General features: G+C 49.2%; 2 protein-coding genes across 3 annotated transcripts in view; one reads left to right on the plus strand and one right to left on the minus strand.

The window, feature by feature from the left end:
• GAMT (guanidinoacetate N-methyltransferase) overlaps window positions 1-12,468 on the minus strand; it is a 234,799-nt gene that overhangs the window by 116,108 nt on the left and 106,223 nt on the right. The gene's annotated exons all lie outside the window — the stretch shown is intronic.
• Window positions 1-12,468, plus strand: part of APC2 (APC regulator of WNT signaling pathway 2) — a 61,709-nt gene that overhangs the window by 24,395 nt on the left and 24,846 nt on the right. The window contains exons 4-7 of the mRNA XM_081845978.1: window positions 134-323; window positions 2,740-2,848; window positions 4,176-4,289; window positions 6,907-6,984. Of these exons, the coding sequence (XP_081702104.1) occupies window positions 134-323; window positions 2,740-2,848; window positions 4,176-4,289; window positions 6,907-6,984 (491 nt within the window). The remainder of the gene's footprint in view (window positions 1-133; window positions 324-2,739; window positions 2,849-4,175; window positions 4,290-6,906; window positions 6,985-12,468) is intronic.

Raw genomic sequence — 12,468 nt, forward strand, 5'->3', positions numbered from 1 at the left:
ATGACCCAGAAAGCTGTCTGCGGACAAACGCCGGCTCCCTCGGCCTGAAAGCGAGATGAACGCCGCAACCCCATAGTCGGCTTTGACTGCACTTAACCGTCCAGGGGTCCTTTACCTTTACCTTTTGTTCCAGCCCTGCAGATGGACATCAGCAGCTTATACAACCTCAAATTCCATCCGCCGGCTCTTCTCCCCGAACCCATAAGCCAGGATCACAGCCCCGAAGGCAGCCCTGCTCACCCAGGCTCCCTACAGAGAAAGGACAGCATGGGGGACCTCAGCCGGGCCACGATCCGACTACTGGAGGAGCTCGACAGAGAGAGGTGAGGGTGGAGATGAGGTCACCATTGGAGTCGACAAGCCAAAGCCCCCCATTCACAAATGCAGTCTTAGCCAGCCTCCCTTTTTGAGATCATAGCCTTGCCATTGAGTGGGGGGGTTGTTTATATTTTTTGATTATGTATTTTGTGGTTTTAGGGACGCGGGTGGCGCTGTGGGTTAAGCCACAGAGCCTAGGACTTGCCGATCAGAAGGTCGGCGGTTCGAATCCCCGCAATGACGGGGTGAGCTCCCGTTGCTCGGTCCCTGCTCCTGCCAACCTAGCAGTTCGAAAGCATGTCAAAGTGCCAGTAGATAAATAGGTACTGCTCCGGCGGGAAGGTAAACGGCGTTTCCGTGCGCTGCTCTGGTTCGCTAGAAGCGGCTTAGTCCTGCTGGCCACATGACCCGGAAGCTGTACGCCGGCTCCCTCGGCCAGTAAAGCGAGATGAGCGCCGCAACCCCAGAGTCGACCACGATTGGACCTAATGGTCAGGGGTCCCTTTACCTTTACCTTGATTTTTTATTCTGTGAACCACCCTGACACACACACACACACACACACACAGAGGACAGGGCGGTATATAAATTCAAGAAATAAATAAATGCAGTGGTACCTGGGTTCTCAAACTGAATCTGTTCCAAAACCAAAGCGTTCCAAAACCAAGGCGCGCTTTCCCGTAGAAAGTAAGTCAAAACGGATTAATCCGTTCCGGACTTTTAAAAACAACCCCTAAAACAGCTATTTGACATGAATTTTACTATCTAACAAGATCCATAAAATGAAAGCAATAATCAATGTACTGCACCATAAAATAAATAAGACAGTATTGTAGATGATAAAAATTAAAATTGCATTTATTTTTTTTACCTGCACTGAAGACGGTCATTGTTTGGATGGGGTGCTTTTATCCATTTCTGCAGCCACACACTCCACCAATCAGTAGCTGAACTGGGTTCCACAAAATCACAAAAGCAATTCAACCGAAAAAGCCTCAAAAATGAAAATGCAAAATAAAGAGCAAAAACAAAAGTGCCAAACTTAATCCGTTCCGGAAGTCCATTTGACTTCTGAAATGTTCAGAAACCAAGGCACAGCTTCTGATTGGCTCAGGTGCCCCAGAAACAATAGCCAGTGGCGTAGCGTGGTTTGTCAGCACCCGGGGCAAGGCAAGTAATTTGCGCCCCCTAACACATGGATTTGCGCCCCCTAACCCGTGGATTTGCGCCCCCTAACCCTAACCCCCAGATGTTGTGCCCGGTGTGGCCGGCCCCCCCTGCACCCTCCCACGCTACGCCACTGACAATAGCCAACAGCAGCAGCGGACGTTCAGCTTCCGAAAAAACGTTTGAAAACCGGAACACTTAATTCCAGGTTTTCAGCGTTTGAGAACCACAGCTGTCAACCGTCCCTTATTTGGCGGGACAGTCCTTTATCCCAGCGCCGTGTCCCGCTGCTGTCCCTTATTGATGACGTCCCTTAAATTCCCCGGGTTTCAAAGGACGCAGCTCCTCTCCCTCCCTCCCTGCCGGCCAGGGAGGAGGGAGGCTCCAACTGTGTTGATTGGCTGTGTTGCTCACCCAATAAGGAGTCTGAGAACGACTGGGGGGTGGAGCTTGCATGCCTTGTGCTGATCAAATCGGCCGCGTTGCCTGGGGACTCGCCTTTGCTCAGCGCTTCCCAGCGGAGAGGGGACGGTGGTTTTCCTTGCTGCATCCCCTTTGCCGGGTTGCTGCGCTGTGGGAACCACCGCTTGAGGCTTCGTTTGGCTGCTGGCGGGGCTTTCTGCCCTTGGCTCGGAGGGGCTCAGAAGTTGAACATACCTGTGCCCGGAAAATCCCTTATTTTGGCTGATGATCCCTTATTTCCGAGGCTGCTGGTCCCTTCTTTTCAAATCTGTAAGTTGACAGCTATGTTGAGAACCAAGGTACCACTGTAAATAGCAATGAGGGCTAACACCTTGCTGTCATTATAAGGGTGGGAGAACAGCTTGGAGGCACGGCACCTCCTCTGCATGCAGAAGTTCCCAGCTTTGACCCCCAGATTCTCCTGCCTCAAAAAAAGGATCAGGATCTGGTGATGGGAAAGGCGGTGGAAAGCAAGCTGCCAGCCAGAGGACGCAATACTGGCTAAATGGACCCAACGCAGATTCCCGTACCTAACTGAAAGTGTGCCATTATGATCTAGGCCAGCTTTCGACATAGATAACTGCGGGGTAGAGACGTCCACACCGTACATTTAAAGCTCCCCCTGAGAAAAGAATGTTGGGAACTGTAGTTTTTCGCACCCGGCGCTACAATTCCCGGCGCCCTTAACAAACCACAGTTCCCAGGATTCTTTTTTTGGGGGGGTCAAATGCCTTCCTTTTCTGATTGATGCCCTCCCACTGTGCTTTACCCACCCCCCTTCGTCTCTCCCAGATGTTTTCTCCTGAGTGAGATTGAAAAAGAGGAGAAGGAAAAATTGTGGTATTATACTCAACTCCAAAGCCTCTCCAAAAGGCTGGATGAGCTCCCTCACGTGGAGACGGTAAGTTTCGGAAACCCACGGGCCCCCCCTCTTGGCATACCAGGGGTTTGCGGGACCAAGGTTAGTGCAAAGCTCTTTTCAAGTTCCTAGTCCCTGGTGTGTCTGCTTGCGGGGAGAGAGATTCTGCGGAAAGAGGAGCTGGAATGAAGAACATTGCACAAATACAAAGCTTTGGCCTAAACGGGCTTGTAATACTCTCTCTTTGTGTCCTAAATATGCCGGTTTGTGTCTAATTACCGTATTTTTCGCTCTATAAGACGCACCAGACCACAAGACGCACCTAGTTTTTGGAGAAGGAAAACAAGAAAAAAAATATTCTGAATCCCAGAAGCCAGAACAGCAAGAGGGATCGCTGCGCAGTGAAAGCAGCAATCCCTCTTGCTGTTCTGGTTTCTGGGATAGCTGCGCAGCCTGCATTCGCTCCATAAGACGCACACACATTTCCCCTTACTTTTTAGGAGGGAAAAAGTGAGTCTTATAGAGCAAAAAATACAGTGCTGTATTTTTCCACATATAAGACTAATATATTTTTTTAAGTTTAAATTTGGAGGTCGTCTTATACATGGAACATTGCAATTCATTATTTCTTAATTTGGGGCTCGAAAAATAGGGGTCATCTTCTACTTCGGGGCATCTTATACACGGAAAAATATGGTAACATTTCTTAACATTTCCTGGGCTATTTTAGGCCAGGGTGAATTCAATCAATCAATCAATCAATCAATCAGTTTATTTTGAGTGGGCTTGAAACAATCCCACAAAACCCTGAGTCTTTGATTATGTTAAGACAAAAGTCCATCGCCTAACGCTTTATTGCTTTAACACTGCTTGATGCAATGTTTTAAGGTTGTTTTTTAAAACGAATCTGGGAACTGTCGTTCCCCCACTCACTGAGCTACAATTCCCAGCACCCTTAAGAACCGATGGTGTCCAGAAATCTTTTTTTGGGGGGGGGGAAGCAATGATCTAGAAGATTCTCTCAGCCCAATTCAGAGGGGTTTCAATTTTAAAAAAATGGCAAAGGAAAGGTTGCGTTTAAGTCCTACTCAGAACAGATCCATCGGAATCGACGGGCACGATTCACTGAGGCCTAGCCATTTCCGCGGGGTCTACTCTGAGTAAAACTCCGTTGGCGTCAACTCCAAATGAGCAGCGTCGGCGAAACCTGATGGGAAATCGGAATATTCTTCGATTATGGGTGTTTTGCAAGCAAATGCAAATATCCGGGATTCACCTCCCTAAAAATTATGGAACTGCTCTGGGAGAGGGATAGTGAACAGATGGAGATTGAGTTTTTAACCCAGCCTCTTCCCCTGCCGCCATCCAGTTTTCGATGCAGATGGACCTGATCCGCCAGCAACTCGAATTCGAAGCCCAACACATCCGCACCCTCATGGAGGAGCGTTTTGGGACGACAGACGAAATGGTACAAAGGGCCCAGGTGAGGATTATAAAAATTGTAGAATTATAGAGTTGGATTAATTGAATGAATGAATGAATCTTTAGTTGCGTCCGCCATCGACCATAGCAATAAAATAACAATACAGTGGTACCTAATTCGTTCCGGAGGTCCGTACTTAACCTGAAACTGTTCTTAACCTGAAGCACCACTTTAGCTAATGGGGCCTCCTGCTGCCGCCGCACAATTTCTGTTCTCATCCTGAAGCAAAGTTCTTAACCTGAAGCACTATTTCTGGGTTAGCGGAGTCTGTAACCTGAAGCGTATGTAACCTGAAGCGTATGTAACCCGAGGTACCACTGTACGATATACAAAGAATAGAAATAAAAAGTCAATTATATAAAATACATTTTGGGGTTTTGAATCAATAGTCAAATGGTGGATCTGATTCTGATTGCCCCAGCTAAAAACCTTGCCACCTTTGCTGTCACCTGCTCATCTTGATCTGCCCGGAGAGAAGACACTGGGGCAGTGGCTGGGCGACCCGGGATGGACGATAAAAGAGGGGTGATAATCTCATTCCTCAAGTCTTTACAAAGAGGGCAAGCCAGAAGGGCATGCGCCACCGATTCGGGACTGCCATCTCCACAGGGACGTTTTCCGTGTGGGATCTGTTGGAATCGTCCCTCAAGTCCAGCCAAGGGAAAGACATTCAATCTCACGAGAGTAAAGGCACATCTATATTTTGGAATTGCTAGATTATGCAGATAGGGTCCCAGAGAGTCAAAATGGGAAGGTGGAAAACAGTCATGCCATGGGCAAAATGTCCTTATTGTGGCCAAGTTGTTCTGACGCTCAATATCATTTAAAGGTAAAAGGTAAAGGGACCCCTGACCATTGGTCCAGTCATGATGACTCTGGGGTTGCAGCGCTCATCTCGCTTTATTGGCCAAGGGAGCCAGCGTACAGCTTCCGGGTCATGTCGCCAGCAGGACTAAGCCGCTTCTGGCGAACCAGAGCAGCGCACGGAAACGCCGTTTACCTTCCCACCGGAGCGGTACCTATTTATCTACTTGCGTTGGTGTGCTTTCGTACTGCTAGGTTGGCAGGAGCAGGGACTGAGCAACGGGGAGCTCACCCCGTCACGGGGATTCGAACCTCCGACCTTCTGATCGGCAAGCCCTAGGCTCTGTGGTTTAACCCACAGTGCCACCCGCGTCCCTAGAGATCATTTAGGCGCTGAGAAATTAGACTATTTGCTTTACTAAAATCCAAAGTGAGTAGCTGTTGTGGGGATAAACCACAAGAGTGAAGTTTTTGATAAACCATTTTAGTCCAGGCGCTTTTGGGATCTTGCAGCACTAGGGATATTAGACCGGGGGGATTTGAGTTAGGCAATATAGAGTTGGAAATGACCCAGTCCAAACCCCTGCAATGCAGGAATCTTTCTCCCAGCGCAGGATTCAAACCTGCAACCCTGAGATTCAGAGCCTCGTGCTCTGCTGACCCAACTATCAGGGCTTTGCTGTAGAATCACTGGACTGAGCTGGAAAGAGGGGGTACTCCGGAGGGCATCTAGATGAACCCACCCCAAACTCAATGCGGGATGCGACCACGTCATCCTAAACAAGCTGTGTCGGTAGAGCGGGAGACCCTTAATCTTACGGTCATGGGTTCAAATGCCATGTTGGAGAGGGGTGAACTAAATGACCATTGTGTTCCCTTCCAATTCTACAGTTTTATATTGCAAGAGCCCTTTGTTGTTGTTGTTTAGTCGTGTCCGACTCTTCGTGCCCCCTGGACCAGAACACGCCAGGCCCTCCTGTCTTCCACTGCCTCCCGCAGTTTGGTCAAACTCATCTTGGCCTCTTCGAGAACACTGTCCCACCATCTCGTCCTCTGTCGTCCCCGTCTCCTTGCGCTCTCCATCTTTCCCAACATCAGGGTCTTTTCCAGGGAGTCTTCTCTTCTCCTGAGGTGGTCAAAGTCTTGGAGCCTCAGCTTCAGAATCTGTCCTTCCAGTGAGCACTCAGGGCTGATTTCCTTCCGAATGGAGAGGTTGGATCTTTTTGCAGTCCATGGGACTCTCAAGAGTCTCCTCCAGCACCAGAATTCAAAAGCATCCATTCTTCGGCGATCAGCCTTCTTGATGGTCCAGCTCTCACTTCCATACATCACTACTGGGAAAACCAGACCTTGAACTGTACGGACCTTTGTCGGCAAGGAGATGTCTCTGCTTTTTAAGATGCTGTCCAGGTTTGTCATTGCTTTTCTCCCAAGAAGCAGGCGTCTTTTAATTCCGTGGCTGCTGTCACCATCTGCAGTGATCATGGAGCCCAAAAAAGTAAAATCTCTCACTGCCTCCATTTCTTCCCCTTCTATTTGCCAGGAGGTGATGGGACCAGTGGGCAAGAGCCCTTACATATTATTAATATTATTATAATCGTATAATAATAATAATATATAGAATTATTGTGACGTTATCTTATTTTCTTCTATTATCGTGAACCACTGTTGTTCTGAACAGTTTTTAACATTGTGTTTTAATATTGCCACCCACCCTGTGATCAAAACGGCCGAGTGGGCAGATGTGGTTTGAAGCGACCTTGCCAGTAAATAAAACGATGTTTTGCTCTTTTTTTATTTAAAAAAACAACAGATCCGGGCGTCTCGGCTGGAGCAGATTGACAAAGAGGTGATCGAAGCTCAAGAAAAGGTCCAGCAATCGGAGCCTCAGGTGAGGGGGCTTGGAGCGAGGGTGTGTGTGCACAGATCAGTGTTGACCCCAATATCCTTTTCACATGTTCTGTTAGTAAGCCAGATGTCCTCCATTTTTCATGCAGCTGGTTCTTTCTGTTGTTGTTTAGTCGTGTCCGCCTCTTCGTGACCCCCTGGACCAGAGCACGCCAGGCCCTCCTGTCTTCCACTGCCTCCCACAATTTGGTCAAACTCATGTTAGCAGCTTCGAGAACACTGTCCCACCATCTCGTCCTCCGTCGTCCCCTTCTCCTTGTGCCCTCCATCTTTCCCAACATCAGGGTCTTTTCCAGGGAGTCTTCTCTTCTCATGAGGTGGCCAAAGTATTGGAGCCTCAGCTTCAGGATCTGTCCTTCCAATGAGCACTCAGGGCTAATTTCCTTAAGAATGGAGAGGTTTGATCTTCTTGCAGTCCATGGGACTCTCAAGAGTCTCCTCCAGCACCAGAATTCAAAAGGTTCTTTCTACCTGACATTTGTCCCTGTTGAAATTCGGTTGGTTCGTCTTGGCCCAATTTTCCAACACATTAAGGACGTCTCAAGTCCTGATTCCGTCTTCTGCGACATTAGCGCCACCCGCAAATTGGTGCCACCTGCAAATTGGACAAAGATCCCCTCAATTCCTTCTTCCGAGTCATGACCCGGAAACTACAACTAATCCAGAATGCGGCTACCAGACTGGGGACTGGGACTGGACGCTAAGACCACATAACACTGGTCTTGAAAGACCTACATTGGCTCCCAGGATGTTTCCGAGCACAATTCAAAGTGTTGGTGCTGACCTTGAAAGCCCTAAATGGCTCAGTAGACCTGAAGGAGCGTCTCCACCCCCATCATCCAGCCCGGACACCTGGGTCCATCTCCAAGGGCCTCCTGGTGGTTCCCTCATTGCGAGAAGTGAAGCAGGCAGAGGGCCTTCTCGGTGGTGGCACCCTCCCTGTGTAACGCCCTCCCGTCAGATGTCAAGGAAATAAACAACTACCTGACATTTAGAAGACATCTGAAGACAGCCCTGTTTAGGGAAGTTTTCAATGTGTGACATTTTAATGTCTTCTTAATCTTTGTTGGAAGCCGCGCAGAGTGGATGGGGAAAGCCAGCCAGATGGGCGGGGTATAAATAATAAATTATTATTATTATTATTATTAAGACGTTGAATAACAACGGGCCCAGGACTGAACCCTGCGGCACCCCTCTTGTCACTTTCCCCCAGGATGACGAGGAACCATTAATGAGTACTCTTCAGGTTCGGTCTGTCAACAAGCTACAAATCCACCTAACAGTTCCCTCATCCAACCCCCATGCTGCCAGCTTCCGCGTGAGAATATCATGGGAAACTTTGTCAAAAGCCTTGCTGAAATCAAGATATACTACAGGACATCCACAGCGTTCCCCTGATCCACCAAGCTTGTAACTCCATCAAAAAGAGGTCCAGAGGGTGGGAACACGAGAACGGGGGCTTCTCTGCAGTGGCTCCTTGTTTGTGGGAATGCTCTCCCCAGGGAAGTTTAGAATCATAGAATCATAGAATCATAGAGTTGGAAGAGACCCCAAGGGCCATCGAGTCCAACCCCCTGCCAAGCAGGAAACACCATCAGAGCACTCCTGACATATGGTTGTCAAGCCTCTGCTTAAAGACCTCCAAAGAAGGAGACTCCACCACACTCCTTGGCAGCAAATTCCACTGTTGAACAGCTCTTACTGCCAGGAAGTTCTTCCTAATGTTTAGGTGGAATCTTCTTTCTTGTAGTTTGGATCCATTGCTCCGTGTCCGCTTCTCTGGAGCAGCAGAAAACAACCTTTCTCCCTCCTCTATGTGACATCCTTTTATATATTTGAACATGGCTATCATATCACCCCTTAACCTCCTCTTCTCCAGGCTAAACATGCCCAGCTCCCTTAGCCGTTCCTCATAAGGCATCGTTTCCAGGCCTTTGACCATTTGGGTTGCCCTCCTCTGGACACGTTCCAGTTTGTCCGTGTCCTTCTTGGAACTGTGGTGCCCAGAACTAGGCACTAGGCAAAAATGTTCCTTTTTAACCAGGCCTTTGGTTGATCCGATTTACATCCCTATGCCCTTTTCAAATGTGGCTCTTTTTGGGGAATGGTTATTATTGGGTTATTGCTTTATTTTTTATATTATATACTGTGATCTTTTTATGTACCATGAGACCTCCGGGTATAGGGTGGTATAGAAATTCCATAAATAATCATAATAATGAATAAGTAAATAAAAATACTTAAATAAAAGTAGAAAGGTTTTCCTGAGCACTTCGGGCTCAAAAAAAAGTGATTTGAATCAACCACTGTCGAGACATTTCGTTCCAAATCTGCTAGACGGAAACAGAAGGCACAGGGTTATAAAGACTAGGACTAGCTGCCTGAGAAACAGTTTCTACCCAAATGCAATTCTGGTTTTAAACGCAGTATAAGGTAGTCTCTGGGTGGCGCTGTGGGTTAAACCACAGAGCCAAGGACTTGCCGATCAGAAGGTCGGCGGTTTGAATCCCCGCAATGATGGGATGAGCTCCCGTTGCTCGGTCCCTGCTCCTGCCAACCTAGTAGTTCGAAAGCACATCAAAGTGCAAGTAGATAAATAGGTCCCGCTCCGGCGGGAAGGTAAACGGCATTTCCGTGCGCTGCTCTGGTTCGCCAGAAGCGGCTTAGTCCTGCTGGCCACATGACCCGGAAGCTGTACGCCGGCTCCCTCGGCCAATAAAGTGAGATGAGCGCCGCAACCCCAGAGTCGGCCACGACTGGACCTAATGGTCAGGGGTCCCTTTACCCTTTTAAGGTAGTCTCTATGGGAGTATATTGTATTTTAAAAGGGGGTTTCAGATTTTTTAGGGGGTTTTGAAGGTCTTATGTAGATTTTTCAATTTCATTGTTCTGTATGGGACGACGACAATAAACATATTGTATCGTATTGACGGAGGAGGGTGGCAGCTGGGTGTCCTGGCCCCTCCCCCCAAAAAATCCTGGGTTCATGATCAGGATCAAACCTGCCCCAAAACTGGTCCATCACAGAAGGATGTGTGGGTCTCATCGCAACCCTTTCCCTCTTCCTCCCCCTTGTCGTCCCGACCCCCCAGGCGGAGATTTGGTACCCGTGATGCTAAGCTGTCATGGCAGCCAGGCGGAGATGTCCGCTTGCCGGAACGAATGCTGTGACAGCCCCAGCTTGTCACACAGAGAATGGCAGGAGACCATCCGCTGCCTGCGAATTCGAATCCTCGTATCAGTAGGACAGACAGATCAAAAAAATGAGCCTTTTCCTGCAGAGACTAGATTAGACAGTGCCGTATTTACCATATTTTTTGCTCTATAAGATGCACCAGACCACAAGACGCACCTAGTTTTTGGAGGAGGAAAACAAGAAAAAAAATATTCTGAATCTCAGAAGCCAGAACAACAAGAGGGATCGCTGCGCAGTGAAAGCAGCGATCCCTCTTGCTGTTCTGGCTTCTGGGATAGCTGCGCAGCCTGCATTCGCCCCATAAGATGCGCACACATTTCCCCTTACTTTTTAGGAGGGGAAAAGTGAGTCTTATAGAGCAAAAAATACGGTATATATTTACGTATAAGCTAAACAAGCTATAGCTTAGGGCCCCACTCTTTTGCCCCCCCCCAAAAAAACTGATATATAATGTCAGGGGCTCAGGAGCAGAGGCACAGGGGAGAGAGGAAACGGAGAGCGAAGGGGAAGAATCTGAGGGCAGCGTAGGGGAGTATGACAGTGGCCCGAGAGATTCCATGAGCTTCTCCAGCGATTCAGAAGATTCCCAGAGGGGGGCGCCGAGGGCCAGGGCAAGGGGGGTCCCAGGGGGGATGCACCAGAAGCAAGGGGCCAGCGGGGACTCCCAAAGCAGCAGTTGGAGATCAGGACCAGCTTCCCCACCAGAGCGTAGTGGGGGGGAAGAGTCCCAGATCTCGGGGCCAGCGTCTCCCCCAGCAGGGAGAGAAGATGAGTCAGGGCTGACCACGCCTCTATCGGAGAGTGAGGGAACGGAGGGGAAGTCAGGTCCAGCTAGCCCCCCCGAAGAGGGAAGCAGTGACAGGAGCAGTGTAACGGTCAGGAGGAAGGTTGCCGGCTGGGCGCGCGCGCCAAGTTCGAATGCCGGCTGGGCGCGCGCGGGCGGGACAGCAGAAAACCCAGATTGGGAACCAGGTCCTAAAGCCCGCCGGAGGCAGGGGGAAGACTCAGGGGACTCAGCGTCAGAAGAGTCTAGAAAGGGCAAGACCCCAGAGGACAGGCGGACCCAGAGGAGGAAAGAGCAAAGGAAGAGGTGGAGCAAGGCTAGAGTCTTAAACTGGTGTCTGGGGGGAGCCCCTGACATATAAGATAAAAAACAAATAAAATAAAAGCCTATATACAGAAAGGAGCAAACTGGTCATGTTTTAGGGAGCAGGCAAGCATCCTAGGAGCCTACACAATACAAAACGCTGTTGCTGGATGTAGGTTTTATTTTATTTGTGTTTTTGTCTTTATTGGAGAACTGGGCCAAAGTGAACCAAATGAATTCTGACAGGGACAAATGTCAGTTTATGAACTTAGGAAGACAGAACCAGCTGCCTGAAAAATGGGGGACAGCTGGCCCACTAGCAGAAATGTAAATCCAGGTTGTTTTTTTCCTTTAATTTTTTGGGGGGCCCTAAGCTATAGCTTGTTTTGTTGTTGTTGTTTAGTCGTTTAGTCGTGTCCGCCTCTTCGTGACCCCCTGGACCAGAGCACGCCAGGCACTCCTGTCTTCCACTGCCTCCCGCAGTTTGGTCAAACTCATGCTGGGAGCTTCGAGAACACTGTCCCATCGTCTCGTCCTCTGTCGTCCCCTTCTCCTTGTGCCCTCCATCTTTCCCAACATCAGGGTCTTTTCCAGGGAGTCTTCTCTTCTCATGAGGTGGCCAAAGTATTGGAGCCTCAGCTTCAGGATCTGTCCTTCCAGTGAGCACTCAGGGCTGATTTCCTTCTGAATGGAGAGGTTGGATCTTCTTGTAGTCCATGGGACTCTCAAGAGTCTCCTCCAGCACCAGAATTCAAAAGCATCTATTCTTCGGCGATCAGCCTTCTTTGTGGTCCAGCTCTCTAGCTTGTTTAGCTAAATCCGGCACTGGAGGGGTGTTTAAAAGGAGAGGGGTCCCCCCCCCCGTTTTTTGCAACCTTCTTTTTCCTGTCCTTGTGAGCTTCCCTCGAAGGGCAAACGCCAGGGCCGTGATTTGGTCCTGCGCCTGGGACAGAATATGGATGGATTTCTGCATCGTTCCAGGGACCAAACCACCTCTTCTTCTCCTTTCCCCGTTCTCTTTCCCCGATGAGGAAGAAAAGAAAGCCTGGGGTTTTTTGTTCAGGCGTCCCTGTGGAAAAGGGAGGCAGTTGCCGTGGCGACGAGAAGTAGGTCAGCAAAGCAGGGGGGGGGCAAGCTGGCCTGATGGCCGCAACCAGATTTGGCACAGCTGCCAACTTCTGTGT

Source organism: Podarcis erhardii (genome assembly GCF_964252035.2).
Source record: "Podarcis erhardii genome assembly, chromosome: 18".
Classification (NCBI taxonomy): domain Eukaryota; kingdom Metazoa; phylum Chordata; class Lepidosauria; order Squamata; family Lacertidae; genus Podarcis; species Podarcis erhardii.